The sequence below is a fragment of the Tachyglossus aculeatus genome, assembly GCF_015852505.1.
Source record: "Tachyglossus aculeatus isolate mTacAcu1 chromosome 12 unlocalized genomic scaffold, mTacAcu1.pri SUPER_6_unloc_1, whole genome shotgun sequence".
Lineage (NCBI taxonomy): Eukaryota > Metazoa > Chordata > Mammalia > Monotremata > Tachyglossidae > Tachyglossus > Tachyglossus aculeatus.
This window is the reverse complement of record NW_024044828.1, coordinates 16,263,628-16,290,631: the sequence shown is the minus strand read 5'-3', so window position 1 is coordinate 16,290,631 and position 27,004 is coordinate 16,263,628. Positions and strand designations below refer to the sequence as shown.

Below are 27,004 nucleotides of genomic sequence, written 5' to 3'. Positions count from 1 at the left end.
GGTTACACAACAGACAAAGAGGCGGGGCCGGGATTAAAACCCAGTTCCTTCCGACTCCAGGTTCCACAAGTCCTACCTGGGGCTCCCAGTCTAAGAAGGAGGGAGAACAGGTATCAAATCCCCATTTTGCAGATGAGGGAACGGAGACAGAGAAGTTATGTGACTTGCCCAAGGTCACTCAGCTGGTATGTGGCAGATCTGGGACTAGAACCCAGTCCTCTGATTCCCAGGCCTGTGATATTTCTGTAAAGTCACGCGGCTTCTCCTGCCACCTTTTTTTTTGGTCTGGAGGCTCCCTGCTTCAGCTTGCTTGTCTCCCCAAATCTGCTGTGAGACTAGAAAACTTGAGGGTCTCTCTCCCCAGTCAGGTTATTCCTCAGGGACTGAACGGCTTAGCTTTCCCCCAATTCATTCATTCATTCATTCATTCATTCATTCATTCATTCATTCAATCGTATTCATTGAGCGCTTCCTGTGTGCAGAGCACTGTACTAAGCGCTTATGAAGTACAAGTTGGCAACATATAGAGACGGTCCCTACCCAACAGCGGGCTCACGGTCTAGCCACTTGTCTCATCCCATTCGACATTATCCCATAAATTTGATTTAACCTCCCCCAGTCTCCAGACTTCAGTCCTTTTTTTTTTTTTAAACAGCATTTGTTAAGCGCTTTACTATGCTTCAAACATTCTTCTAAGCTCTGGGGTAGATACGAGTTAGTTATTTCCCCCAGTACTTCTCATCTTTCCTCCCCTTCCACAATGTTCCTAGGGACTATCCTTGCCTCCCACCTGGGGCTTCTACTGATGAAGCTGCCACTTTCTTTCTCTTAGAAGAATGTGAACGGGCACCTGAAAGAGAAAGACTCCCCCTGTATTCAGGATACACCGTCAAGGTCTTGGCTGGTAGGAACCAGACCCCACGGAAGGGAGGCTATTTCAAGGTTAAAAGGCAGGGAGACAAGCGGAATGGAAACTTCTCCCATCATTTTTGGACCAGGACATTGGACATCAAAAGGATCCATTGCCTCTGAATGAAGCGACTAGTCCTTTGATTTCTAGTGGCTACTGGATCTGGGGGAATTGGATCATTCTGTCCCTGGCAGGTTAGAAGTAATGGCGTCATTTGGCCCCAGGGGGTGAGGTGGGATGCTGTCATCTCCCCATGCCTCTCTCCTTGCCCTCTCCCAATTACACCTCAGTCATTTTCCTCACCCTCAGGTCCCTAATCTGCCTGGTAACTCTCTGAGTCAGAGATGCAGGTGTGCGTGGCTGAATAACATTTATTCTTGAGCTGCCTGGCTAAAATCTCTCTCTGTTCACTGGGTCTGGTGACTTTATTACGTTGTGCCTGACTTATTCGGGAACGGAACATTGGTGAAGCCTCCCTGTCTCAGTCTCCCTTGGGTTTTTGGCACTTCGAGAAGGGACCAGATGGACATCCTGTTCTCCAGGAAAGACAAGTTTACTCACGGGTCAAAAGACAGCCCATTCCCTTTCTCTGGGCAACTTATTCCATCTGGGAAAACCCAATGCTGAGACCATCAGCGAATGGAGTGGGTATATGCTGGGGCAGGTAGCCCCGGAAGGCAGAACATGAGCAGAATGGTCTCCTCTTCGGCCTCCTACTCATCTCTTCTCTGGGCTTGGACACTTATTCTCCTGGAGATGATTAGATCTTATAGCTCAGCGTCCAGCTAGGAAATGCCCAGTTGTCCAAAAAATCCCCAGGAGTTGGCCAAGGGCCAATTTCAAGAGGGAGGCTCCAGTACCACCCCTCAGAGGGTCCCTGCAATAAGTGGCAGCGAGCAAGGGCAGTTGTGACTGAGCTCCATATAGCTGATCGTTGAGATCCTGGAGCAAGGAAAGGAAGGAAGGAGCTTTCTGGTGTTGCCAGACTCTCCTTTCTCCTCTAGTCAGTGGGAGAGAAAGAATGCCAAAGCCTCATAAGCAGTGTTGGGTGGTCCCCAGTGGACTGTGGAGGCTGGGGGAAGAACAGGGAGATGATGGGGGCGTCATTCCATGTCGCCCCACCCTCATGGTACTGCCAGTCTCAGTGGATACTTGTTTCCTTTCCAGATGTGGCACAGTCCCCTCCAGGAACCTCAGCAAAACGATCATCCTGAACTGCGGTGGGATGCTGGGCCGGTACGTGTCGGTGATCATCCGCGGGCGGATTGAATACCTCAGTCTCTGTGAAGTGCAAGTTCTGGGCAAACCCCTGGAGGATTCTGGTAAGTTCTGCCCCAAGCACCTGAGTGAGCATCCCAGCGAGTTTCCACCCAGGATGCCCCTGTTCTAGAAGACCGTTCAAGTCTCAGGCAACCGAGGGGTGACGTGGGATTGTGTGACTGTACAGTTCTGACCCCCCCAACCCCAGACCCTTCTCTCTGATTGTCCCACACCTCATCTCAGATGCTCCAGCTGGGCCAGAGGTTCAGGGTCAGGTGAAATTTAGCCAGTACCGTTATGAAGGTTTCCAGAGAATGCCCACGGCCTCACAGTGTTCCCATTTCTGCCAAAATGAATTCCTGACATTCCTGCTTTGGTAAATTACTGGGAATGATAAACCCCTTGGAAAAGTTCCAGAGGAAAGTTGTGGGGTCAGGGGACTGGAGACATGGAACTGGCCCAGATGACCCCTTGTGGGCCCTTATATCCCTAAGATTCTAATAGTCTGCAGTTGGTCTCTGGTCTATCCTCCCATTGCCCGGTCTGGGAACGAGGCTCTGTTCAGCCCTCCCATCCACTTTCCCCACCTGGCATTCTCAGTGCCTAGGGAGCCCTGTCCCGTTGCATGAAGCCCTGCTTGGGGTACTCCAAGGCTCTGGGAAATTCCAGTAAAGTCGGGCTGGAATTGTTGTGCCCCATGCTTCCACAGCTGGGGAGCTGGGGATCGAGCCAGAGGTCACTGAGCAGGGTCAGACCAGCAGGTGGATGACCACTGTCCAAAGGAGATGGAGGTCCTCATGCTACCCTGACAATACGGATCGGGAATGGTCCGTGCTTTCCCCTGTTTCCTTCCAATGATGCGGTCACAGCTCTTGAACTCGGAAACCGTCGGTGGCCCAGAGAGGCCATTCCTCTGCAGCAAAGAGGTTGTGTGCAATTCCATTCCAAATCATCCTCTCTCGGGTGGGCCTGGCTCCCAGGCTGGGACATGCGTCTCCGGGTTGGTCTCTGGTCTATCCTTCCATTGCCCAGCTTGTGAATGAGACTCTGCCCGGCCTTCCCCTCTCCTTTTCCCCACCTGGCATTTCCAGTTTTGCCTGAGATATTTCCATTCCCTTGGGGGCCAAGAACACTACAGACACCTGGGATGGGAGTGTCACCAGTAACTGTCCTGAATTTCTTTCCATTTCCCTTTAGGAGAAATATTTAATTATGATGTTGCCAATGACCCAAGTAAGTACTGAGAAGCCTCACTTCCTTTTTTTCTTTCTGCCTATGATTTTTGCCTCAGCAGTTCAGTGTGCCCTAAAGACTGAACTTCTTGCATCGGGTTCCTGAGTTCTGTTGCCTGTGTCATTATCTGAAAAACACATTCACAGTTCATTTTCCTGCTGGGGTTTCTCTATAAGGACACCCTGAGCCTAACTTTCTCCTTTTGGAGAGCAGAGAGGACATGCTGGTGCTCGTCACATCAGAGTCTGGAAGGGGCAGAACCAATTCTGACCAACTTTTTGCTTTCCTCATATGAGGGCAGAGGCTCTGTGAAGGACCATCCCCTTGGGTGTTTCCCAAGGGGCACAACTCCAGGGAAGAGGGCTTGGGTGACACCAGAGAGCAGGATAGGGCCAGTCACCCTGCACCTCAAGAGATTTTTTTTCAAATGGTCAAGTGCTCACTATGTGCCAGACACTGTAATAAGTGCTGGGGTAGGTACGAGCTAATCAGGTTGGACTCAGTCCCTGGCCCACATGGGGCTACCTGTCTTAATCCCCATTTTACAGATGATCCCTCAGATGATCTGAGGCAAGGAGAGGTGAAGGACTTCCTTTCATTCATATTTATTGAGCACTTACTGTGTGCAGAGCACTGTACTAAGTGCTTGGGAAGTCCAAGTTGGCAACATATAGAGATGGTCCCTACCCAACAGCAGGCTCACAGTCTAGAAGGGGGAGACAGACAACAAAACAAAACACATTAACAAAATAAAATAAATAGAATAGATATGTACAAGTAAAATAAATAGAGTAATAGATATGTACAAACATATATACAGGTGCTGTGGGGAGGGGAAAGAGGTATACACATGTATACAGGCACATCTACTTGTTTATATATGCACGTATAGGTGTATATGCGCACATATATGCACGTATAATAATGATGATGATGGTATTTGTTAAGTGCTTACTATGTGTCAAGCATTGTTCTAAGCACTGGGGTACGGTAATCAGGTTGTCCCACGTGGGGCTCACAGTCTTAATCCCATTTCGACCATGAGCTGAGGAAAAGCGCGTGGTGGACTTTAGGCAGTCAGATGGCCAGAGCGCAGTTCCTGGAACGGAGGAGTCTTATCTTCCAGAAGAGGAAAATCCAAGGTGCCCTCCGCTCCTAGGGAGCACACACCTACTCAAAACAGAGGGAAGAATAGTACTGATTATTTTTTCCTCCTGGCCAAAGTTCTTCAGCAGAAGTAAATCATTTATTTGGTGTTTCCCCCTTCTAGACTGTGAGCCCGTTGTTGGGTAGGGACCGTCTCTACATGTTGCCAACTTGTACTTCCCAAGCGCTTAGTTCAGTGCTTTGCACACAGTAAGTGCTCAATAAATAAGATTGATTGAATGAATGAATGAAAAGATACAGGATATGATCTGAGTTATAGATCATGTTTTAGAAAAACCCAGACTGCCAAGAGCCCATCTATGCATTAGGCATTTCACAGCATCTCAGGGGCCATATGTCAAGCCTATCTAGGGATCTGTTGATTTGTCAGTAGACTTTCCTTTACCCTGGGAAAGGAACGCACTTAGTAGTTAATAATAATAATAATAATAATAATAATAATAATAATAATAATGGTATTTGTTAAGCGCTTACTATGTGCCCCTTCTAGACTGTGAGCCTGCTGTTAGGTAGGGACCGTCTCTATATGTTGCCAACTTGTACTTCCCAAGCGCTTAGTCCAGTGCTCTGCACACAGTAAGCGCTCAATAAATACGATTGAATGAATGAATGAATGAATGAATGCCAAGCACTGTTCGAAGCACTGGGGGAGTAGAGAATTTCCAGGTCTCCTTTATCAGCCATGTGGACTCACTTTTCTGATTGCCGTCATCCAGATCCAGATCTGGCCTGGGGAAAAAGCACCTCCCAGTCCAGCACCCTCGATTCCAGGAGCAACTCCAAGAATGCCATCGACCAGTCGCCATCCAGCAGCTTTGTCCAAAACCACTGCACTCACACCAGGAAGGACTACCAGCCCTGGTGGCGGGTGGATTTGCACTCCAGGGCCATCGTGTCTTCCGTCGTGATCATGAACCGAGGAGACTGCTGCCAAGAGCGGATCAACGGAGCTGAGATCCGAATCGGGGACTCAGAGCTGGAAGGGGGCAGATATAACCCCAGGTAACATTTTTCTCCTTCAACCCGGAGGAAGGAGGGAACCGAGAAGTTGGACTGAACCAGCAGGGGTGGAAGCTGCTCTTCCATTCAATGCTTCTCTCATCTGAATTTTAGATGGTGACAGGCGAGAATGCAGGAGGATTTAGGAGAGGGGAAAGCGGTGTCCTGAATCAAGCAATCAATCAGTGGTATTTGTGGAGTCCTTAATGTGCTCAGAACATTGTACTAGGCGTTTGGAAGAGTACAATGCCGTAGATTTGGTAGGCATGTTTCCTGCCCATAAGGAGCTTACAGACTTCGGGGGAGAGAGACATTAAAATAAATGATGACTATTTACATAAGTGCCTTGGGGCTGAGCGAGGGGTGACTATTTAGTGCTTAAAGGGGACAGATCGGAGAAATGAGGGCTTAATCAGGGAAGGCCTCTTGGGGGAGATGTGATTTTAATAAGGTTTTGAAGCAGGGGAGAGTGGTGATCTGTCTTATGTGAAGGTGGAGGGAGTTCCAGGACAGAGGGGCAAGAGGTTGGTGGAGAGACAGATAAGTGTGGGGTACTGTGAGTAGGTTGGCATGAAGAGGATAATAATAATAATGGCATTTATTAAGCGGTTACTATGTGCAAAGCACTGTTTTAAGCGCTGGGGAGGTTACAAGGTAATCAGGGTGTCCCACGGGGGGCTCACAGTATTAATCCCCATTTTACAGATGAGGTAACTGAGGTACAGAGAAGTTGTGACTTGCCCAAAATCACACAGCTGACAATTGGTGGAGCTGGGATTTGAACCCATGACCTCTGACTCCAAAGCCCGGGCTCTTTCCACTGAGCCACGCTGCTTCTCTAGGATCTAAGTGTGTGGGTGGGTTGTAGAAGGTGATAGTGATGAATGAGAGATTTCACTCAAGTTTTCTGGAAAGACAGGAGTAGAATCACTCTATCCGTAGACTGGGTCAATCTTCCCCTTGGCGATGATGACGGGTAAAGACTCTAGCCACCTCCATTACTCACACGGCATCAGAAGTGGTGAAATGATTGAGGGGGAACCTCGTTTCGGTGATGTTTGGGGATGGGACTTAAGAGCGTCCCAGTCCCCCAGCCACTTGTTCCAGCCTCCAAGCCAGCCCCACCATCTGAGATACCTCTAGACTGTAAGCTTCTTGTGGCCAGGGAACATGTCGGCCAACCTTATTATATTGTACTCTTAGGTACAATACCCTGCACAGAAAAAGTGCCCAATAAATATCATCGATTGATTGAGAATATTTGTTTTGGGTGTTCACTGAGTGCCAGGTGTGTTGTCTAATAATAATAATAATAATAGCGATGGCATTGATTAAGTGCTTACTATATGCAAAGCACTGTTCTAAGTGCTGGGGAGGTTACAAGGTGATCAGGTTGTCCCACGTGGGGCTCACAGTCTTCATCCCCATTTTACAGATGAGGTAACTGAGGCACAGAGAAGTGAAGTGACTTGCCCAAAGTCACACAGCTGACCCAAGCTCTGCCCTCTAGGAGCTTCTATTCTAAGTCAACAACCATCCTCATTAACAGGACCGACTGAGCAACTACTGAGTGTAGAGCAGAGTACGGAGTGCTTGGGGAAACAAACAGAAGACATGGGGGGGATATTTTGTGAAAATATGATAATAGATGAAAAATAAGTAACTAGAAAGTGCCTAGGTGTCCTGCTGAATGGGAAATTTTGGGACTAGTCCGGGAAGGCTTCTTGGAGGAGGTGGTACTTTTTAGCAGGGCTTTGGAGGAGAAACTCCAGCCAAGTGCCTGTTCATTTGATTCCCCCCAGGTGTGCTGTGATATCCTCCATGGGCCTGGGGGAGACGGCTAGATTTTCCTGCAGAAGGATGAAAGGCCGCTACGTGAGCGTGATCATTCCCCGCCGGCGAGAGTATCTCTCTCTCTGTGAAGTACAAGTTCACGGGCAACCGGGGCCATACGTAGGTGAGTCCGTTTCTCCAAGTACCAGTGTGTGGCTGTTGGCTTCTTGGTCCTCTTAGCCTTAGCAGACTCGATCTGTTTTCTAACGGGTCTGCAGTAGTGCTCAGAAGGAGCCCTGGGACATCTGAAGGCTAGGGGTGCCGGATGATAAAATCAATCAATCAATCAATCAATCGTATTTATTGAGCACTTACTGTGTGCAGAGCACCGTACTAAGCACTTGGGAAGTACAAGTTGGCAACATATAGAGACAGTCCCTACCCAACAGTGGGCTCACAGTCTGAAAAGAACACACTGGCTTAAATTAATCGAAGACGGGGGTTCCAATCACTGGACTAGACAAAACAAGTGAACCTTTACTCCCTTGCTTGGAAGCTTCTGGATATGTCCCATCCTCTGAGAGAGCTCCTCCAGCACACTGAGATTTAAAATATCCCCTTCCACTTTTATGGCCTTGCTAGCCCCAGCCAGACTTATGGTGAAGGGTGTTTTTTTTCGGGGGGATGTTGGAGAGATCTTTTACAATCACTAGAGTTAGATTTGAACTCTCATATCTCTCTGAATATCTTCTGCAACATTTCAACTCCCAAAGGTTCTACCCCTGGAGCTTGCCGTCAGTTGAACATTTGTGGATTTGGGTTGGACCTGTGGTGGGGGGACAGGGGAGCTAGTGATCAGTGGGTTGGTGGTGGGTGGGTTGAGAGAGGAACCCACATCAGTGATCAGTCAATCAGTGGTATTTATTGAACACTTATTGTATGCAGAGCACTGTACTAAGCACTTGGGCGAGTACAATACAATCATCATCATCAATCGTATTTATTGAGTGCTTACTGTGTGCAGAGCACTGTACTAAGCACTTGAATACAATAATACAATTGGATACAATACAATAAGTTGGTAGACACGTTCCCCGACCACAAGGACCTCACAATCCAGTAAAGGTTAGAAAGGTTGATGGATGTAGGATGGAGTCAAGATTCCTAATAATAATACTGGCATTTATAAAGCGCTTACTATGTGCAAAGCACTGTTCTAAGCGCCAGGGAGATTACAAGGTGATCAAGTTGCCCCAGAGGGGGCTCAGTCTTAATCCCCATTTTACAGATGAGGGAATTAAGGCCCAGAGAAGTGCAGTGACTTTCCCAAATTCACACAGCTGACAATTGGCAGAGCTGGGATTCGAACCCATGACCTCTGACTCCAAAGCCCGTGCTCTTTCCACTGAGCCACGCTGCTTCTCCTCTATCTAATCCTTGAATCCTAGCAGAAGTCTGGCTCTCTGTGGTGAAGGAACATTTCCACCATCGCACTCCCGCCATCTGACCGTCAGGCAACTTGGATTCTTGTTTTTCAGGGTTGAATGTGGCGTTGGTGGGTAGGTCTTCCCAGTCCAGTACCCACGATTCCCGAGGGATCTCCCAGAAAGCCCATGACGGGTCCTCAGAGAGCCACTTTGTGAAAGGACACTGCACGCACACCAGGAAGGAGTACGGTCCATGGTGGATGATCAACCTGAAGTCCGCATTCGCCGTGTCTGGGGTCGCCATAACCAACCGAGGAGACTGCTGTGCCGAGAGGATCAAAGAAGCCGAGATCCGAATCGGGAATTCCTCAGGGAATGGGGGCCAAGACAACCCCAGGTACTGGTCTCTTTTATTCGGGGAGAAGACTCTGGAACTGAGCCCTCAGGGTAGACTTTGTATCCCCCCGGGAGAACATTCTTGGGGAGGGACCGTCTCTATATGTTGCCAACTTGTACTTCCCAAGCGCTTAGTACAGTGCTCTGCACACAGTAAGCGCTCAATAAATACGATTGAATGAATGACTGAATGAATGTGCCCCCTCTCTCCCCCGAAGGCCTCCACCGTCCAGATAATTATAATCCTTATTATCGGCCCCTCTCCCTGCAATCTTTATCTCCGGTGACCTGGTTCTTTTTCAGATGTGCAACAATCTCTTCCATGGCCCTTGGGGAAACACACTTCTTCACCTGTGAGGGGATGATAGGGCAGTATGTGTCCGTGACCATACCGAGGCGGAGAGAATACCTCAGTTTGTGCGAAGTCCAAGTGCTCGTCCCCTATGGTAATTTTTTTTTCCTCTGGTATCTAAGTGATTACTGTGTGCCAGGCACTGTACTAAGCGCTGGGGTCGATACAAGTAAGGCAGATTGGACCCAATCCGTGCCCCATATGGAGTTCACAGTCCTAGTCCCCGTTTTACAGATGAGGAAACCGAGGCACAGAGCAGTGAAGTGACTTGCCCAAGGTCACACAGCAGACAAGTGGTGGAGCCAGGATTGGAACCCAGGTCCTTTTGCCTCCCAGTGCCCCGTCCTTGCAGAAATATGTGCATCTTCAGCAACAGCAGTCCCCAAGGAGAGTGTTTTTTTGCTTCCATGAGGACTATTTATCTTTCTGCACTTGATTTGTAAGACCTACTGCCACTGGAAATAGCACGGAACTGGGAGCCAGAAGATCTGGGTTCTAATCCGAGCTCTGCCACTTGCTGGTTGTGTGAACTTAGACTAGTCACTTGTCCTCTCTGTGCCTCTGTTTCTTCATCTATAAAATGAGGATAAAATACCCGTCTCCCTCCTTCTTAGACTATGAACCCCCTGTGGGACAGGGAGAGCATCCAGTCAGATTATTTTGAATCTATCCCAATGCTTAGCATGAGGTTCAGCTAATGGTAAGCGCTTATTGAGCATTATTATTATTATTATGTCCAAGGCCAGCCAGGTGTGCTGCATAATTCTGGGCTGACGTCAGTTCGAATATTTCTGTGAACCAAGGGTGCTTCCATCTTCCTTGGGCACCGCAGACTAGATTGTTTGGTAACATTACTCTTCAATTTGGAGTTATACTTGGTTTCGGTCTACCAAGATGCAAAGCACACATTCCCACACTCCCACACACAGATTGTTTGAAAAATTCCTAAGATAAGTCATTTTTGTTCGGCAGATAATGACTGTGCAAGAAATGATGTTCATTTTTTGACTGAACGATCCCTGTTCACTTTAAAGACCTGCAAAACCAAGAAAGATGAGGGACCCTCCTACCCACCGTATTTTCTAAATCATGATTAGACATCGAAACAGCTGAATTTAGAACCGTGAACTTTGAACAAACCCTCATCACTACATTTTTGAAGATGCACCCTGGCATATCTAAGGATAGTCCCGAAGAAAAGTTTTTGAAGCTGTCAGTACACCCAAGTGTGGGAACGCTGGCCCATCTCCACCCCCATCCAGGTTATCTGGAGTCAGAGTAGTGACAAGCTGAAGTTGCTCATGAAGCCCGATTTCCCCCCTCCACCTTGAGGCAGACTGATGTTGAATCTCAGTGGAGCAGGATGTCTTTCCTGAGCTCAGATGAAGTGGCTAAATCTAAGTCTGTTCCGTTTTCATGTTCCTGGCCCCAACAGGGGGATGAAGGAAAAGGCAAGGATAGATTGACCTGTTGGGGAGACATAGAAACAGGGATTCCACAGGGGCAGCCAGGTGTGGGCCCAACTACCTGGAGAATGGGGGCCGAGAGGGAGAAGGAGCCACACTGGGGGCATAAAGGGAGGGTCTTCACCTTTCTGTTACTTGGAGAACTTAGGGCATGAGCCCACCTGTGCCACTGCTGCCAATCAGCCTTGAACCTTGTCTTCCAAGGGTGCAAGATTCCCTGGGAAGCAGGAGGCACTGGGAAGAGCTACAGTGATACCAAAAACCACTGAGGAAGCCACTACCTCCCTTCACTAATTAGGGCTCTCGAGGGCTGAAAGCAGGACTCAGAGATTCCCTATTTCTTCCACCCCTGCGGAGAACCCCCACCCCATCGTGCCACTGATGCAGTGACTCATCAGACCTCCCCCTTAAAATGTTTCTGTTTCTGGATTTCCAGGTCCCAATTTAGCACTTGGAAAAGTATCCTCCCAGTCCAGCATCAAAGACAGGAGAGGGGAAGCCAAGAAGGCCAACGATGGCATTCTGGAGAGCAGCTTCGCCGGAGGATTCTGCACTCACACCAGAAGAGAGGTTAACCCCTGGTGGATGGTGGATTTGAATGAGTCCGTCAGCGTGACGACGGTGGTGGTCACTAACCGCGGAGACTGCTGTGGAGAGAGGCTCATCGGGGCTGAGATTCTCATTGGCAACTCATCCGAGTCGGGTGGCACAGACAACCCCAGGTAACCTCGGCCGGGGCACGTGGACGGTGATGTTAGGATGGGTGTTGAAGGAGTCCTTGGGGCAGAAGCGGGAGAGATCAGTCTGGGAACGGATCTGTACGCTGCTTTCTTGTTGGCACAGCCAAAATCCCTACTGGCAGAATTCCTTTCAGCCTTCTGGGTTGGAGATTCTCCCAGCCCAGGGTGCTGCCAACCATCTCTCTCTTTCTCTTTTTTTATGGTATTTGTTAAAATCCTTTCTATGTGCCAGCCACTTATCTTGTATTACCCCAGCACTCAATACAGTGCCTGGCACATATTAAGCGCTTAACAAATACCATTATTATTATTATTATTAGTGTTCTGAGCACTGGGGTAGGTAAACTAATTAGGTTGGACACAGTCCATGTCCCAAAAGGGGTACACAGTCTTATCCTCATTTTACGGATAAGGTCACTGAGATACAGAGAAGTAAAGTGACTTGCCCAAGGTCACACAGCAGACAAGTGGCAGAACCGATATTAGAACTCAGATCCTTTTGACTACCAACCTCATCCTGAATCTACTAAGCCACTCTGCTTCTGTCTTTTGAGCCCCAGTTTCTCCTCCAAGAGGCCTTCCCAGACTAAGCCCCACTTTTCCTCTTTTCCCACTCCCTTCTGCATTGCTCTGACTTGCTCCCTTTTCTCTTCCCCCCTCCCATCCCCACAGCACTTATGTACATATCTGTAATTTTATTAATTTGTATTGAAGTCTGTTTACCCACCTCTAGGTTGTAAGCTTGTTGTGGGCAGGGAATGCTGGGCAGGAAATGTGACAATCGTTGTATTTTCCCAAGTGCTTAGTACAGTGTTCTGCGTACAGTAAGTGCTCAATAAATATGATTGAATAAATGAATGAACAGGTATTTCCCTAGCCCCTTGACTACTCCAGGAGTGGGTCTCCCATCCCGGACTCCCCTACTCCTAGAATGAGGTTCCCATAGCCGATGTCAGTGGTCCCCCAACTACTAGGGGGTCCCAGGCCCATGTACAATTGCTCAGCAGACAGATCGGTGTAGCCGCGAATTTGGCCCTGCTCTGAAGGCCTGATTTCAGGAAGATGAACTCCTGTTTGTGTGGACACCTGGAATCCATTTCCTGGCAACCCATTTCCTTTCCAGATGTACAACGATCACCTCCATCGACAACGGAGCGACGGTCCCATTCTACTGCGGGGGCATGCGAGGACAGTATGTCACTGTTACCATCCCAGGGAGTAGAAAAAATATTCTCAGCCTGTGCGAAGTACAAGTGTTCAGTCTACAGAGCATAATGAATGGTGAGTACCAAGGCTCTCCAAAGCATTTAGTGCAGTGCTCTGCACAGAGTAAGCTCTCAGTACTATTGATTGATTGAGTATCGTTCCCAAGGAAACATCTCGGGAGAATGGATCCCAATTCAGAAGTGTAGTAAACTTCCATTGCAACGAACCTTAAGGAGAGCAAAGCCATTTATTAGTTTTTATGAACTTTCAGACTAATGAAACTTCGTAAAACATAGTACTTAATTAAAGGACTAGATTCCACCTAACCACAAAGACATTTTAAGACTTGGCAGGATTAAACTTGTAAAAAAAAAAAGCTTTCTTACAATCACTACATAAAGTCAGCCTGCAAACCGGGTCCTAAGTGGGTGACTTTGCTCCCAGCATCAGAAAAGAGAGCCATGATTCTGCCACTTCCAGTCAGCTGACCCCGTCTTCCTGGACCGTGGTTTTGTTGCTGGCTGGCTGGCTAAACTCAGCAGATGAAGTTGGGGACCATACCTGGGTTGGTCATGGAGGGCTATTACCGTGGAGGTGAGTGGACAATGGAATAGAAATAGAATGGAAAATGAAGAGCTACTGCTTACACCCCGCCCCCCCGCCGACCCCAATCCCCTCGCACTCCAAAACCCAAATGGTAATTAACGGTCAACCAATGGTCAGGTGACAAGTGGCCTTTTTAGAACTCTCCTGGGTACTTTATTTTAAATTATTTGCTCATCTGAAATTTGTTCTGATCTTGTGGCCTTCGGGTTTCTGAGGAGGACTTTGAAATCTGCCCTTGAAAATGATCAGCTTGCTACTGCGGAGTTCATTACGGGTGAGAATGTTTTTTTATCCTGAGGGAGGAAGAACAAGGAAATACGAATGCAAGGCAGGATCTGGTTGGCTCTGCCTGAGTCCAGCCAGAAAAGATCTGGGTGCCAGAGAGGACTCAAAGCCAAAAACAAGTCGGTGTTGAGGAGTTGCTACTAAACAAGAAAAATGACAACAGGATATAGCAGCAACTGTGGGGCATGCAATAAGCAAGGCATAATCTTCACATTAATGAACCCTCCAGGCCCTTATTAGCCATTTTCAAGACACAAGAACAAGAGTTAAAGGAACTGTGATTATTTCCTGCATAGCTCTGTGTTCTCACCCTGTCCATCCCACCACCGTGCCAGTTTCTTCCCTCACAAACAAATTCAAATCTAGGTGTCTTACCAAATATTGATTATTTTCTCTACTTTTTTCTCTTTCTTTTGTTCCATTGGGAATCTCTGAAATTCATCTTTTTTCCCTTAGGAACCAGTGATGCAGACTCTGAGATCCCTGTACACATCTCAGGTAAATATTAAGAAGCTGTGTTCCCTCAGCTCTTTCCATGATTCTTTTTAGCCCCCAAGGTACAAGCTGGGTCTCCTCACCTATAGGACCCCTGTCTAGCAGTTCTGCCCTGGTACTTTGAGGTGGAAACCCCTTCCCTCATTCCTCTGGCTCCACAGGGGATCCATTATCCCTTGTATGAGTGGATCTGCCCGTATAGCTCCCATGATTCTAGGATTCTATCACTTGAGGGTAAGTGTGTTTTTTCTAAACCTGTCCTGTATCCCCCATTTGGCTTTAAGCTGAGGAGGCCAGAGTAACCCAGAGGATCCTGAGAAAGCATCCTTTCCCACTTCTCCCAGCCACATTCCCTTCTGGCCCCTACCATTCCCCCACCATTCCTTCCCAGTGGTTTTTCCCTTTAGGGCTGACTCCTATTTGGAAAACATATGTTTTCAGAGTTGTTGCCCAGAATTCCCTGTTTTCCTCACTGGTTGCAACATCCATTTGCTGACCAAACCTCTCTGCTTTCTTCTCAAGGATATAATTTAGCGCTGAAAAAACAGTCTTTCCAATCCAGCTTTTTTGACGAGCTGGGGACCCCCGAGAAAGCCAATGACGGGTCTTTATTGAACTATTATCTGAACGGGTCCTGCACCCACACAAAGAAGGATTTTGAGCCGTGGTGGATGGTAGACTTCAATGCGACGTATTCTGTGTCCACTGTGGTGATCACCAACCAAGAGCACTGTTGTTCAGAACGCATCAGTGGTGCGGAGATCAGAATCGGGGACTCCGCTGAGGATGGTGGCAGAGCAAATCCCAGGTCTGAGCCCAGTGTCGGGGTGGGGGAAGGAAAGAGGCTCAGGGAGGGATGCGTGAGAAGCAGTGTTGCCTAGTGGATAGACAGAAGGACCTGGATTCTAATCCTGCCTCTGCCACTTGTCTGCTGGGTGGCCGTGGGCAGGTCACTTAACTTCTCTGTGCCACAGTTACCTCATTTGTAAAGTGGGGATTAAGACTGTGAGCCCCATGTGGGATAACCTGATTAGTTTGTATCTGCCACAACGCTTAGTGTGGAGTCTGTTATATAGTAAGTGCTTAATGAATACTGTAAGATAAGACAAGCTTTTGTGGGAGGAGAAGTGCGCTTCAAGGGTTTGGAGGGTCAGCCTTCTATATCAGGGAAGGATCTCGTCTAATGCATGCCCAAATCCATCACAGGCTGGGTGGGGTCCCAGAAAGAGACGTGGGTTGGGGGGGGGCAGAGTGAGGCCGGCCTTTTGGAGTCCTCAGCCCTGGACCTCCAGCCTGACAGGGCAAGGAAAGCAGAGGGGGCGGGTACTGGGCCAACGGGAAGCTGATTCTTGTCTTCCACTTGGGCAAGACTTGATGGTAATGGGGAATCAGGGAGGGGTCCAGAGGGGTTACCTTTGTGGGGTGATGGGGTGTGTCACTGTGGGTCGAGGAGGGTGCTCTGGGTGTTGATCGAAGAGGGTGTGTTGTTGTGGGACCGGGAAGCCGTACTGTGTGTTAGTTGAAGAGGGTGTGTGTTGAGCCCACTGGGAGTGCATGTTGGAATGCAGCCTGGGAGATTATGTTGTGGGTAGGTGGGAAGTGTGTGTTATTGTGCAGCTTGAGAAGAGCAGCTTGTGTGCAGGATGGGGAGGGTGTGTTGTGCCGATTCGGCGAGGTGGCTTTTGTGTAAATCAGGGGGCGGTGTGTTGCGCACGCTCTGAGGAGAGTGTGTTACTGTGGAGCTGGGGAGGAAGCCATCTGCCAAGGTGTAACTAAGAGCAAGCTGATCTACTTTCCTTCTAGCTGTGCCAAGATTCATTGCATGGTGCAAGGGGAGACCCTTTCCTTTAGCTGCCGGGGGATGCAGGGCCGGTACATGACCGTGGTGGTCCCGGGGAGGGAAGAATTCCTCAGCCTGTGTGAAGTGGAGGCCTACAGCCAGGTTGGGCTGTCTAAGGGTGAGTACTCCCCGGGCCCGCTTTCCCCGAGTCTTAAACATCGTCAAACGGTGTGTTTCCGGGCAACTCTTCCCAGCATTTAGTGCTCTGCACATAGTAAGCACTCAGTAAATATGATTGTTTTATTGCTTGATTGACATGAAGAGGGAGAATAGCATCGAAGAATGGATTTCTAGCAGTCTCCAGCACTCTGGGCCGACATCCTGGGCCAGCCCCCCACTGACAACATCCACCATCTGGGGGGCAGCGGGCGCTGTGTTATGGAATTGTCACATCCAGAAGATCTGGCCACTTGGAAGAGCATCACAGTTTCCTTGTCTGGGGAATTTCCTTTCTCCCCAGTCTGTAAGAGCCTTGCGTTTCTGGGGATACCTGAGCACCGGTTTTCAACCGTGCAGATGACATCATTCTTCTCCCTGCTGTAGAGGGCTTTCATCTCTTACCCTTCAAGTGCTTGATATTCATCCCACCCTCAGCCCCACAGCACTTGGGTTCACATCCATAATTTAATTGTATTGCTTTCTCCCCTTGTAGCTGTAAGCTCCTTGTGGGCAGGGAATGTGCTAACCAACTGTTGCATTGCACCCACCCAAGCGCTTAGTACAATGATCTGGGCATAATTGGCATTCAAGAAAGACCACTGATTGATTGATTGATGGGTTGAGGTCAAAACCAAAATTAGGGTAGCTGAGCTTTGGAATGATGTTTTGGAAACCCTTAAGCAAGGAGCCTTGACCTTGCTCTGAGTGGCCCTGAGGCTAACCTCTATTAGAATCTTATCATCTGTAGCATCATCTTTGAAAACGAAGTGGGTGAGTGTGTGTGTGTGTGTGTGTGTGTGTGAGAGAGAGAGAGAGAGAGAGAGAGAGAGAGATAGCTGGAATGAGTCTTGATTCAATCATTAGCATAATTTACAAATGTTGGAAAGGAGTAATATTCCTCAGGAAACAGTTGCCAAGCAACTGTTTTAGCACAAGAATCCTAAAAATAAAAGCTAAAATAAGCCCCAAATTTTTGAATCTGGATTTCTCTCTGAATTTTTTAAAAAGCAATAAAACTCCATAACAATCAAGTTTCAGGCCTTGTCAAACTGAAAATTCCCTACCACTGAACTCCTCCCTTTTCTCTCCTGGTCAGGCTAACATTCCTCTCCCTTGCCTTTTAGCACCATCCAGGGAAGAGAATCTCTCTCAAGATGACCCTAAACCCTCAAGTAGGTACAGTGGATAAATTTGCCATTTTCCATCATCATCGGGGAATTTTTATTTGTTGGCTAGGTGATGCTCTAGAGATCTGAAGGGGCTTCTACATTTGGAAATAATAATAATAATAATAATAATGACATTTATTAAGAGCTTACTATGTGCAAAGCAGTGTTCTAAGTGCTGGGGAGGTTACAAGGTGATCGGGTTGTTCCACGGGAGGTTCGCAGTCTTAATCCCCATTTTACAGATGAGGTCACTGAGGCACAGAGAAGTTAAGTGACTTGCTTACAATTGGCACAGGCTGTCACAAAAAGTCACAAGCTGACAATTGGCGGAGCCAGGATTTGAACCCATGACCTTTGACTCCAAAGCCCGGGCTCTTTCCACTGAGCCACGCTGCTTCTCTGTGTCCAGTTGTCCTGCGAGAACTGAAGAGGGGTTGCAAGAGAGTTTTCCCTTCCATCCAGAAAGTGATCAGAATTAATCTGTTCCAGAAACCCAGGCATCGCCGCAGCTGCTTCCCAGCTCCCTTCTCAGATCCTTCCCAATGGAGTCCAGCTGTAGGCAGTGATGAGGAGATTGTTTGCTCCTAGCTGAGCCAGGAAATTTGGGAGATGGGGCAGGGAGGGGAGAGCCAGCTGGCTGACTCTGGGGTCCTGATTGTAGCTGAAAGCCACCCCTGCCCGGGACCCAGCCACTCTCCACCCTCACCCTGGGTCCACGCACGCTACATATGTGCTGCGTCTGTCAGGTCCCCCTTAGAGGTGGCAATAAGCCTATACTGATTGAACATGTTTATGCCACCCCCCTCCCCACAAGGTGGGAGAATCACGCTCATTTCTCCCTCTGGGGCCCAGGGGAGTGATTCTCTTGCCCCCTCAGAGCCAGGGAGACCAGAAGTTCCCTAGTGACATGTCACCTTCTTGCATTCCAGCTGCCAACCTAGCCCTCAGGAAGGAAACATCCCAGTCCAGCATCTACAACAAGGGCAGATCTTCTTACGCGGTAGATGGGAATTTGGAGTCAGACTTCACCCAGCACTCCTGTACGCACACAGTGATCGAGAAGAATCCCTGGTGGATGGTGGATTTGAAATCATCCGTCAGCGTGACCTCTGTGGTCATCACCAACCGAGGAGACTGCTGCCCCGATCGCCTGAACGGAGCAGAGATTCGAGTCGGAAACTCACCCCTGAAGGGAGGCAGGACCAATCCCAGGTATTCTAGTTGGCTCTAGGAAAGATCATGAGGCCGGCCGGGACTATGTATGTTTTCCTTTGCTGGGATTTGAGCCCACAGTTGACTATCAAGTCTACAATTGAGGCCAAAACCGGCTATTTCCTTTCGTACCCCGGCGGGGATAAAGAAACTGTAAATATGTTCTCCCTGAGCTGGGGGTCCCAGCGGTGCTGGAGGAGTGGGTCTCAGGGGGATTGGGGTATTCCGTCAATCGATTAATAGTACTTATTGAGCACCGACTGTATATTAAGCACTTGGGAGAGTACAGTTGAATCAGTAGACATGATCCTTGCCCTCAAGGAGCTTACCCTAAAGTAATTTACAGGTAGGAGGAAGAAGAAAGAGGGAATATAAACGTGAGTATGTGCTTAAATCATAGGGTGTGTAAAGATACCACGTAAGTGCTACGGGAGGTCATGAGTTCACAGCTGCATAGGTAGTGCTGAAATGTTTGCAATATGCAGGGGAAGCCACTGGCACCCCAAGCTACAGAAACCACCAGCTTCAGGTGATTTGAGGAATAAACCTCAACTCTGCCCTCCAGGAACTTCCAATGTAATGTAATGGGCAGACAAAAGCTCCTTACAGTTCAGGGGCACAGGAAGAACAACCAAACATTCCATCAGTGGTATTTATTGATCATTTACTGTGTTCAGAGCACTGTACTAAGCACTTGGGAGAGTACAATAGAGGTGGTAGGCACATTCCTTGCCCACAACGAGCTTACAGTTTAGAGGGAGAGACAGACATTAGTATAAATAAATGAATTCTGGGTACGTAAAAAACTGTATTAAAACTGTGAGCCCCACATGGGACAACCTGATCACCTTGTAACCTCCCCAGCGCCTAGAACAGTGCTTTGCACATAGTAAGCACTTAATAAATGCCATTATTATTATTATTATTATACGTACAGAAGTGCTGTGGGGCTGAGGGAGGGGTGAATAAAGGGAGCAAATCAGTGTGACGCAGAAGGGAGTGGGAGAAGAGGAAATGAGGACTTAGGGAAGGCCTCTTGGAGGAGATGTGCCTTCAATGAGGATTTGAAAATGGGGGAGAGCAAACATCAGTTGGATCTGAAGAGGAAAGGCACTTCAGGCCAGAGGCAGGATGTGGACGAGAGGTCGGCAGCCAGGTAGAGGAGATCGAAGTACAGTGAGCAGGTTAGCTTAAGAGGAGCGAAGTATGCAGGCCGGGTTGGAGTAGGAGAGTAGCAAGGTGATTGAGTGCTTTGTCTGTGGATATGAAGAGGGAACTACTTAATGGTATGGGTTGCTTTCCAGATGCGCCACCATCGTCTGCATGGGCTTCGGAGAGACTCGCTCCTTCCATTGCGGAGGCATGAGCGGGCGGTACGTGACTGTCACCATCCCCAAAAAGGAAGAATTCCTCACACTGTGTGAAGTGCAAGTCTTTGGGTCTTAGCCTTTCCCTCCATTGAGCGTTGATGCATTTTTACTACAGTCAGCTCATAACTTGATAAGATGGTTTCATTTTCCAAAAGACGCACTTACACCCTCCCCAGCGGAAGAGGGACAGGTTGCTCTGAGACCTCCCTCCCGGACGCCAAGTTTTTTGGGGTGGGCCTGGGGTCTCAATGGCTCAGGAGGAGAATGCCCCAGGGGGCTGGCCCAAACCAAGGGGTGTTGGCTAATAGACACCCCCAGGGCTTTCAGAGCCACTTGGAGAAGAATCCAAGCTCCCCCATTGATTTAACACTTAGTTTGAGGAGAAATCACTGCTTTCCAATGCGATGTACTGAAAGCAATTTTCGGTATTAAACTTTGGCTACTCTTCTGTCCGATAGGTTGGTTGTTTTTTTCTAATAAACAGTAGCTCAGCTCTGCTGAGAGTCCATGATGTCTGTTCTCAATGATAATAGTAAGGGAAAAATGCCCATGTACCCACGCTTTGTCATCTCTAATAGGCTACCTCCATTCCTGCAGGCATTCATATGAGGGGAAGCAGGGGAGAGCTGGAGTCAGAGAGTAAGATGGCATAGAGATGCAGTGTGGCTCAGTAGAAAGAGCATGGGCTTTGGAGTCATGGGTTCAAATCCCAGCTCCGCCAGTTGTCAGCTGTGTGACCTTGGGCAAGTCACTTAACTTCTCTGGGCCTCAGTTACCTCTTCTGGAAAATGAGGATGAAGACTGTGAGCCCCACGTGGGACAACCTGATCACCTTGTAACCTCCCCAGCGCTTAGAACAGTGCTTTGCACATAGTAAGCATTTAATAAATGCCATTATTATTATTATTATTATGAGGGAGGGGTGGCGAATACTTAGGGTCAAGTCCAGAGCTAGGCAAGATGAGAGGATGAGAAAGGTCAGAGAGAAGAGGGGCATAGGGGGTGAGAGGGAGAGAGAGTCCCTCAGTATTAATAATAATAATGGCATTTATTAAGCACTTACTATCTGCCCCAGGGCTCAATACATAGTCAGAGTTGAGCAAATATTGCAATTATTAGTAGTCAGAGTAGCTGGCTCAATGTTTGACATTCAGAGTCAAACTCAAGTCAGACTCCCTGAGAAGGAGAGAGTGTCAGGGCAAGGCTGTGGATAGGAGCGTGGAAGTAAAGAAAAGTTTCCCAGGAACAAGCTGTCCTATCTGCTGCATCAGTGAGTGCTTAATATGCACAGAGCATTGCTTGGGCAGTTGGGAACAAACTGTAAAAATGAAAGATATCATCTCTGCCCTTGAGGATTTCACTTTCTGCGTCACCCTGATTTGCCCCCTTTATTCATGCCCCCCTCAGCCCCACAGCGCTTACGTTCGTAACTGTAATTTATTTATTTCTATTAATGTCTGTCTCCCCCTCTAGACTGTAAGCTCATGGTGGGCAGGGAATGCGTCTGTTATATTGTACTCTCCCCAGCTCTTAGTACAGCGCTTAGAACAGTGCTTTGCACACAGTGAGTGCTTAATAAATGCCATTATTATTATTATTATTACAGTGCTCTGCACACAGTAAGTACTCAATAAATAGGATTGATGGACATCTAATGGGCTGCACTCTCAGACCCATACACCTCTACGTACCTGGGTTCTTCTGGAGAATATGGACACCGGTGTCGGACCAGGGAATGCATACCCTTTGAAGAGAAACTTTCAGAAGTGACTTTTCTAGATGCAGTGTCAATCAACCAATCAATCAGTGGTATTTATTGAGTGCTTACTGTTTATTGAGTGCTTACTGGGTGCAGAACACTGAACTAAGAGCTGGGGAGAATACAGTACAATAGAGCTAAAAGACATGTTCCTTGACCGCAAAAAGTCTAGAGGGGGAGGCAGACCCTAAAATAAATTCAAGGCAAGCAACTGAGTATAAGGGTACATATAGATGTGCTCGTGCTTGCTTTTTCTATTGGAAGTTTCCTATAGTGAATCAGTGATATCTACAGGGTACTTACTGTGTGAAGAGCACTGAACTAAGCACTTGGGAAAGGACAAAACAGTTGGAAGATACAATCCCTGGTCTTGAAGAGTTTGCAGTCTAGCAGGGGAGACAGACATTAAAATAAATTCCAGGTGGAGGGAAGCAACAGACATATGTGCCGTGGAGGGTGAGTATCTAGGTACATAAGGGGTGGGACTAAATGTATGGATGAAGCAGGCTAATTGGAAAAATAAATGGGGGGGGGGGAATGAGAGCTTAGGGAAGACTTTCTGGAGGGGGAGATTTCTTCCTCTTCCTCTGAGAGCTTGATTCAAAAGCAAATAGGATAAAACACCTCACCACTCAGAAAATTGAATGCCTCACTGGTTCTCCTTGGATGAGCTGGATTCACTGGGTCGGAAAACTTCCTACACAACATTCTTTCATCGCAGGACACTGGGAACAGTGGGAGTGATGATGCCGAACCAGCACACTTTGTCCACCTTGTAATCCGGCCCACCGAGAGGCCACTGAGGTGAAGGGGTTGGGTCAGGGCGGGGAGGATGGGGTGATTGTGCCAACTCAACCCGGATTTCTCCAGGGGTCAAAAAGAGTAACATTCATACTGTCAACTCCACGGACAAGATGGGGGCAATGGCCCCCACCTGTTAGAGCTGGATTACCGGTCTCTCTCAGTCCGGGCTTTTGACAAAACCTGAGGATTTTCCAGTCAGGGATGCGAAAACCCAAAATGGTGGCTCTCTGGCCTGTTAGCTCTCTGAAGCCTGTCCCCTCCTAGTCTCCCCCTTCCCTGCCCCGCACTCACAATGAAAACATGGCACCTACACCCATATCATACATTAAAACCATTAACTGAAGCTAACGTCATCATAGAGAAGCAGCGTGGCTCAGTGGAAAGAGCACAGGCTTGGGAGTCAGAGGTCATCGGTTTGAATCCCGGCTCTGTCACTTGTCAGCTGTGTGGCCTTGGGCAAGCCACTTAACTTCTCTGTGCCTCAGATACCTCATCTGTAAAATGTGGATTAAGACTGTGAGCCCCTCGTGGGACACCTGATCACCTTGTATCCCCCTCAGCGCTTAGAACAGTGCTTCACACATAGTAAGTACTTAACAAATACCATCATTATTATTAGTGGTCAGATTGTTTCAGAAATTCACAATGAATAAATCAGTCCACAAATTCAGGTGAGAGAGGGGCAGATGTTGGGAGAGAAAAATAAAACAAAATCATTTTCAGGGCCAATTGTCACAAGTCTAATTTTTTCCATTCAATTTTAAAGAGAATCCTGCTTCTTGCTCCTCAAAAGAGGAAGGTCCTTAGAGGGGCTGTGTCTGATCTGATTGGATTGTATCATCTTTAGCGCTTAGCCCAGTGTTTGACATGGGACAACCTGATTACCTTATATCTACGTCAGTGCTTACAATAGCGCTTGGCACATAGTAAGCGCTTAACAAATACCATCATTATTATTATGAGAATTTTCCTCTAAAATTCTCAAAAGAATTTGAACACACATCAGCCCAGATCCATAGCTTGTTGAGGAAATTAAAACCAAGATTTCTCCTGATGTGGAAAAGGATATGTGAGTTTAGACACCTAAGATCCAGACACAAGACAGGCTGATTTGATGATAAAATGGGATTTCATTTGTCAGTCACTGCAATTTAGATAGAAGAGATGAGTAACCTGTTGGCCCAAAGAGACCAATTCTCCCAAGCATCTATTACAGTGTTCTGCACACAGTAAGTGCTCTATAAAGATCAATGATTGATTGATTGATTGAGCAGGAACTGGAGGCAGTGGCTTGACAGGAGTTCATATCATGCTCCTTTATTTGGGTAACACCAACACACACACATACACACACACACACACACACACACACACACACACAAATGACAAGTGTTGTGTCTGATCTGGCTATTTGCTTGGCATATTGTAAATGCATCACAAATACTGCAATCATTATCATCATCATCAGTTGTATTTATTGAGCGCTTACTATGTGCAGAGCACTGTACTAAGCGCTTGGGAAGTACAAATTGGCAACATATAGAGACAGTCCCTACCCAAAACTGGGCTTACAGTCTAAAAGGGGGAGACAGAGAACAAAACCAAACATACTAACAAAATAAAATAAATAGGATAGATATGTACAAGTAAAATAAATAAATAGAGTAATAAATATGTACAGTTACTATTCTATATACTATATATATATACTATATATATATATATACTATATATATATACTATATATATATACTATAGTAATATACTATATTACTATTCTGTAGGTTTCAAATCTGATGCTTTTACTAGCAATTTAAAGAGGTGGCCCTAGACCATTTGGTTCACCCCTAACCTGAAGCCATGGGGTGAATTATAACCTTTAGCTTTCTTGAATCTCTTCCAAACCAGTCAAACACTTCTCCATCTGTTAGCTCTGATGGGGTCTAACAGCTCTCCGAAGACCGCACGTTCTCATTCATTCATTCATTCATTCAATCGTATTTATTGAGCGCTTACTGTGTGCAGAGCACTGTACTAAGCGCTTGGGAAGTACAAGTTGGCAACATATAGAGATCTGGGGACAGAGGTGGCTCACTCTCCTGAGTCCCCTGGGACACCAAGACCATTACCTTTCCCGATAAGAAGAAATGGTCAGCTAGTGTTCTTCTCCTCCTCTTCCTCCCAAGCAAAGGAGAGGAGGGATGTCACAGTCTGAAGGAGAAGAGTGGTCGGTTTCACTAGGCTCCCAGCCGTAGTCCTGTAGGGTCTGTCAGAAACGCCCTGAAAAATCACTAGCCGTGCTGTGGCGAGTGAGGGAGGAATCGCCATTCCCTGAACAGAGCAGACATGGTGTGGCTTTTCTCCTTGCTGCTAGGGACCGCTTTCCCCGGAACGCTGGGCAGAGGAGGTGAGTACCTCTCGGTGCGGCTGTTGTTTCTCAAGAACCCTGCCAGAGACCAGTGCAGGCTCTGGGACTCAGTGGGAATTATTCAGTGGCATTTATTGAGTGCTTATGGGGTGCAGGGCACTGTATTAGAGAAGCAGCGTGGCTCAGTGGAAAGAGCATGGGCTTTGGAGTCAGAGGTCGTGGGTTCAAATCCCGGCTCCGCCAACCGTCAGCTGTGTGACTTTGGGCAAGTCACTTAACTTCTCTGTGCCTCAGTTACCTCATCTGTAAAATGGGGATTAAAATTGTGTGAGCCCCCCCGTGGGACAACCTGATCACCTTGTAACCTCCCCAGCGCTTAGAACAGTGCTTTGCACATAGTAAGCGCTTAACAAATACCATCATTATTATTATTATTACTAACTCCTCCAAGAGGCTTTCCCTGATTAACCCCTACTTTCCTCTTCCCCCTCCCCTCTGCATCACCTTGACTTGCTCCCTACATTCACCCCGGCCCCACAGCCCTTATGTACATGTCTGTAATTTATTTCTATTAATGCCTGCCTCCCCCTCTGGACTGTAAGCTCACTGTGGGCAGGGAATGTGTCTGTTTATTGTAATCTTCCAAGCGCCTAGTAAGTGCTCAATAAATACAAATGAATGAAGTACTGACCACTCAGGAGAGTACAATACAACTGATAGACATGATCCCTACCATCAAGGAGCTTCAATCTAACGGGAGAGACGGGCATTAAAATAAATTACAGGGAAAGGAAGCAACTGAATATAAAGCCATGGATGTAAGTGCTGTGGTGGCTTAGGGTTGGGGAGTACCTAAATTCTTAGGAAGGTGGGGCTGAGGGCACGGGAGAGTCAGTAGGGAGGGAAAATAGGGTGGATAAGAATTGATTGGTCAGTCAGTCAGTCGTATTTATTGAGCATTTACTGTGTGCAGTGCACTGTTTCTGGTGTTTGAGAGAGTATGATATAACAATGCAACAGACATATTCCCTGCCCACAACAAGCTTACAGTCTAGAAGGGGAAACAGACACTAATATAAATACATAAAGCACTGTTAACAAACGCCTCTCTGGAAGGAGAAAGTTGGGAGCTGCTAGAAATTAGGTACTGGAACAGCATCATTATTCAACCCCTTGGGGAACCATTTTGAGGTTCTTATTTTATGGACTGTGAAAAGGCCAGGACCACTCTTTAAGATCTCATCTCTGGAACAGCCATCAAGAGACTGGAAAAAAATCCTACTTCACAGCAAACCCTATTAGACTGTCAGCTAGATGAGTGCAGAGAACATGTATCTTGCTTCTCTTGTACTCTGCCAAGTGCTTAACGCTCTCTGAACACTGAACAAATTCCACTGATTGATGGATTGATTGCCTGGACCCCGTTGAGATGCAGTAGAAACTAAATGCTACTTGTGAGTTTTCCCAGATACAGTTCATTATTTACTATCACTGCTGACCACCAACTGCCTGGTTAGGCAAGTCCAAAGGGTTAAATGCGGGACAGAGAGGAACCGTTGAAGGGGGAGAAGACCACCATCCACAGACGGTCATCTCTAGGACTGGAGTGGGAGTAGAACCAGGAAACCAAGGTGGAGTGGATGGGGAGCACAGGGAAAACAAAGGGTTGGATTTGGAGAAGGTAGTAAAGTAGGAAGCAAGAGGAAAACTTCATTCATGAAAGGAAGCAGGGGGAATGCTTTGGCAATTATTATTATGGTATTTGTTAAGCACTTACTATGTGCCAAGCACTGCTCTAAGCGCTAGGGTAGTTACAAGGTAATCGGGTTGTCCCACATGGGGCTCACAGTCTTAACTCCCTTCTAACATATGAGGGAATGAGTCACAGAGACATTAAGTGGCTTGCCAAAGGTCACACAGCAGAGAAGTGGCAGAACCAGGATTAGAACCCACGTCCTCTGACTCCCAAGCCCGTGCTCTTTCCACTAAGCCACACTGCTTCTATTCT

General features: G+C 47.5%; 1 protein-coding gene across 1 annotated transcript in view; it reads left to right on the top strand.

Annotated features, from left to right (window-relative positions):
* Window positions 1-27,004, top strand: part of LOC119920821 — a 70,057-nt gene that overhangs the window by 12,212 nt on the left and 30,841 nt on the right. Inside the window, exons 9-20 of the mRNA XM_038741044.1 lie at window positions 7,372-7,526; window positions 8,881-9,166; window positions 9,469-9,611; window positions 11,420-11,705; window positions 12,847-13,004; window positions 14,277-14,318; window positions 14,838-15,123; window positions 16,119-16,273; window positions 17,439-17,486; window positions 18,413-18,695; window positions 20,000-20,140; window positions 20,242-20,296. Of these exons, the coding sequence (XP_038596972.1) occupies window positions 7,372-7,526; window positions 8,881-9,166; window positions 9,469-9,611; window positions 11,420-11,705; window positions 12,847-13,004; window positions 14,277-14,318; window positions 14,838-15,123; window positions 16,119-16,273; window positions 17,439-17,486; window positions 18,413-18,695; window positions 20,000-20,140; window positions 20,242-20,296 (2,038 nt within the window). The remainder of the gene's footprint in view (window positions 1-7,371; window positions 7,527-8,880; window positions 9,167-9,468; window positions 9,612-11,419; window positions 11,706-12,846; window positions 13,005-14,276; window positions 14,319-14,837; window positions 15,124-16,118; window positions 16,274-17,438; window positions 17,487-18,412; window positions 18,696-19,999; window positions 20,141-20,241; window positions 20,297-27,004) is intronic.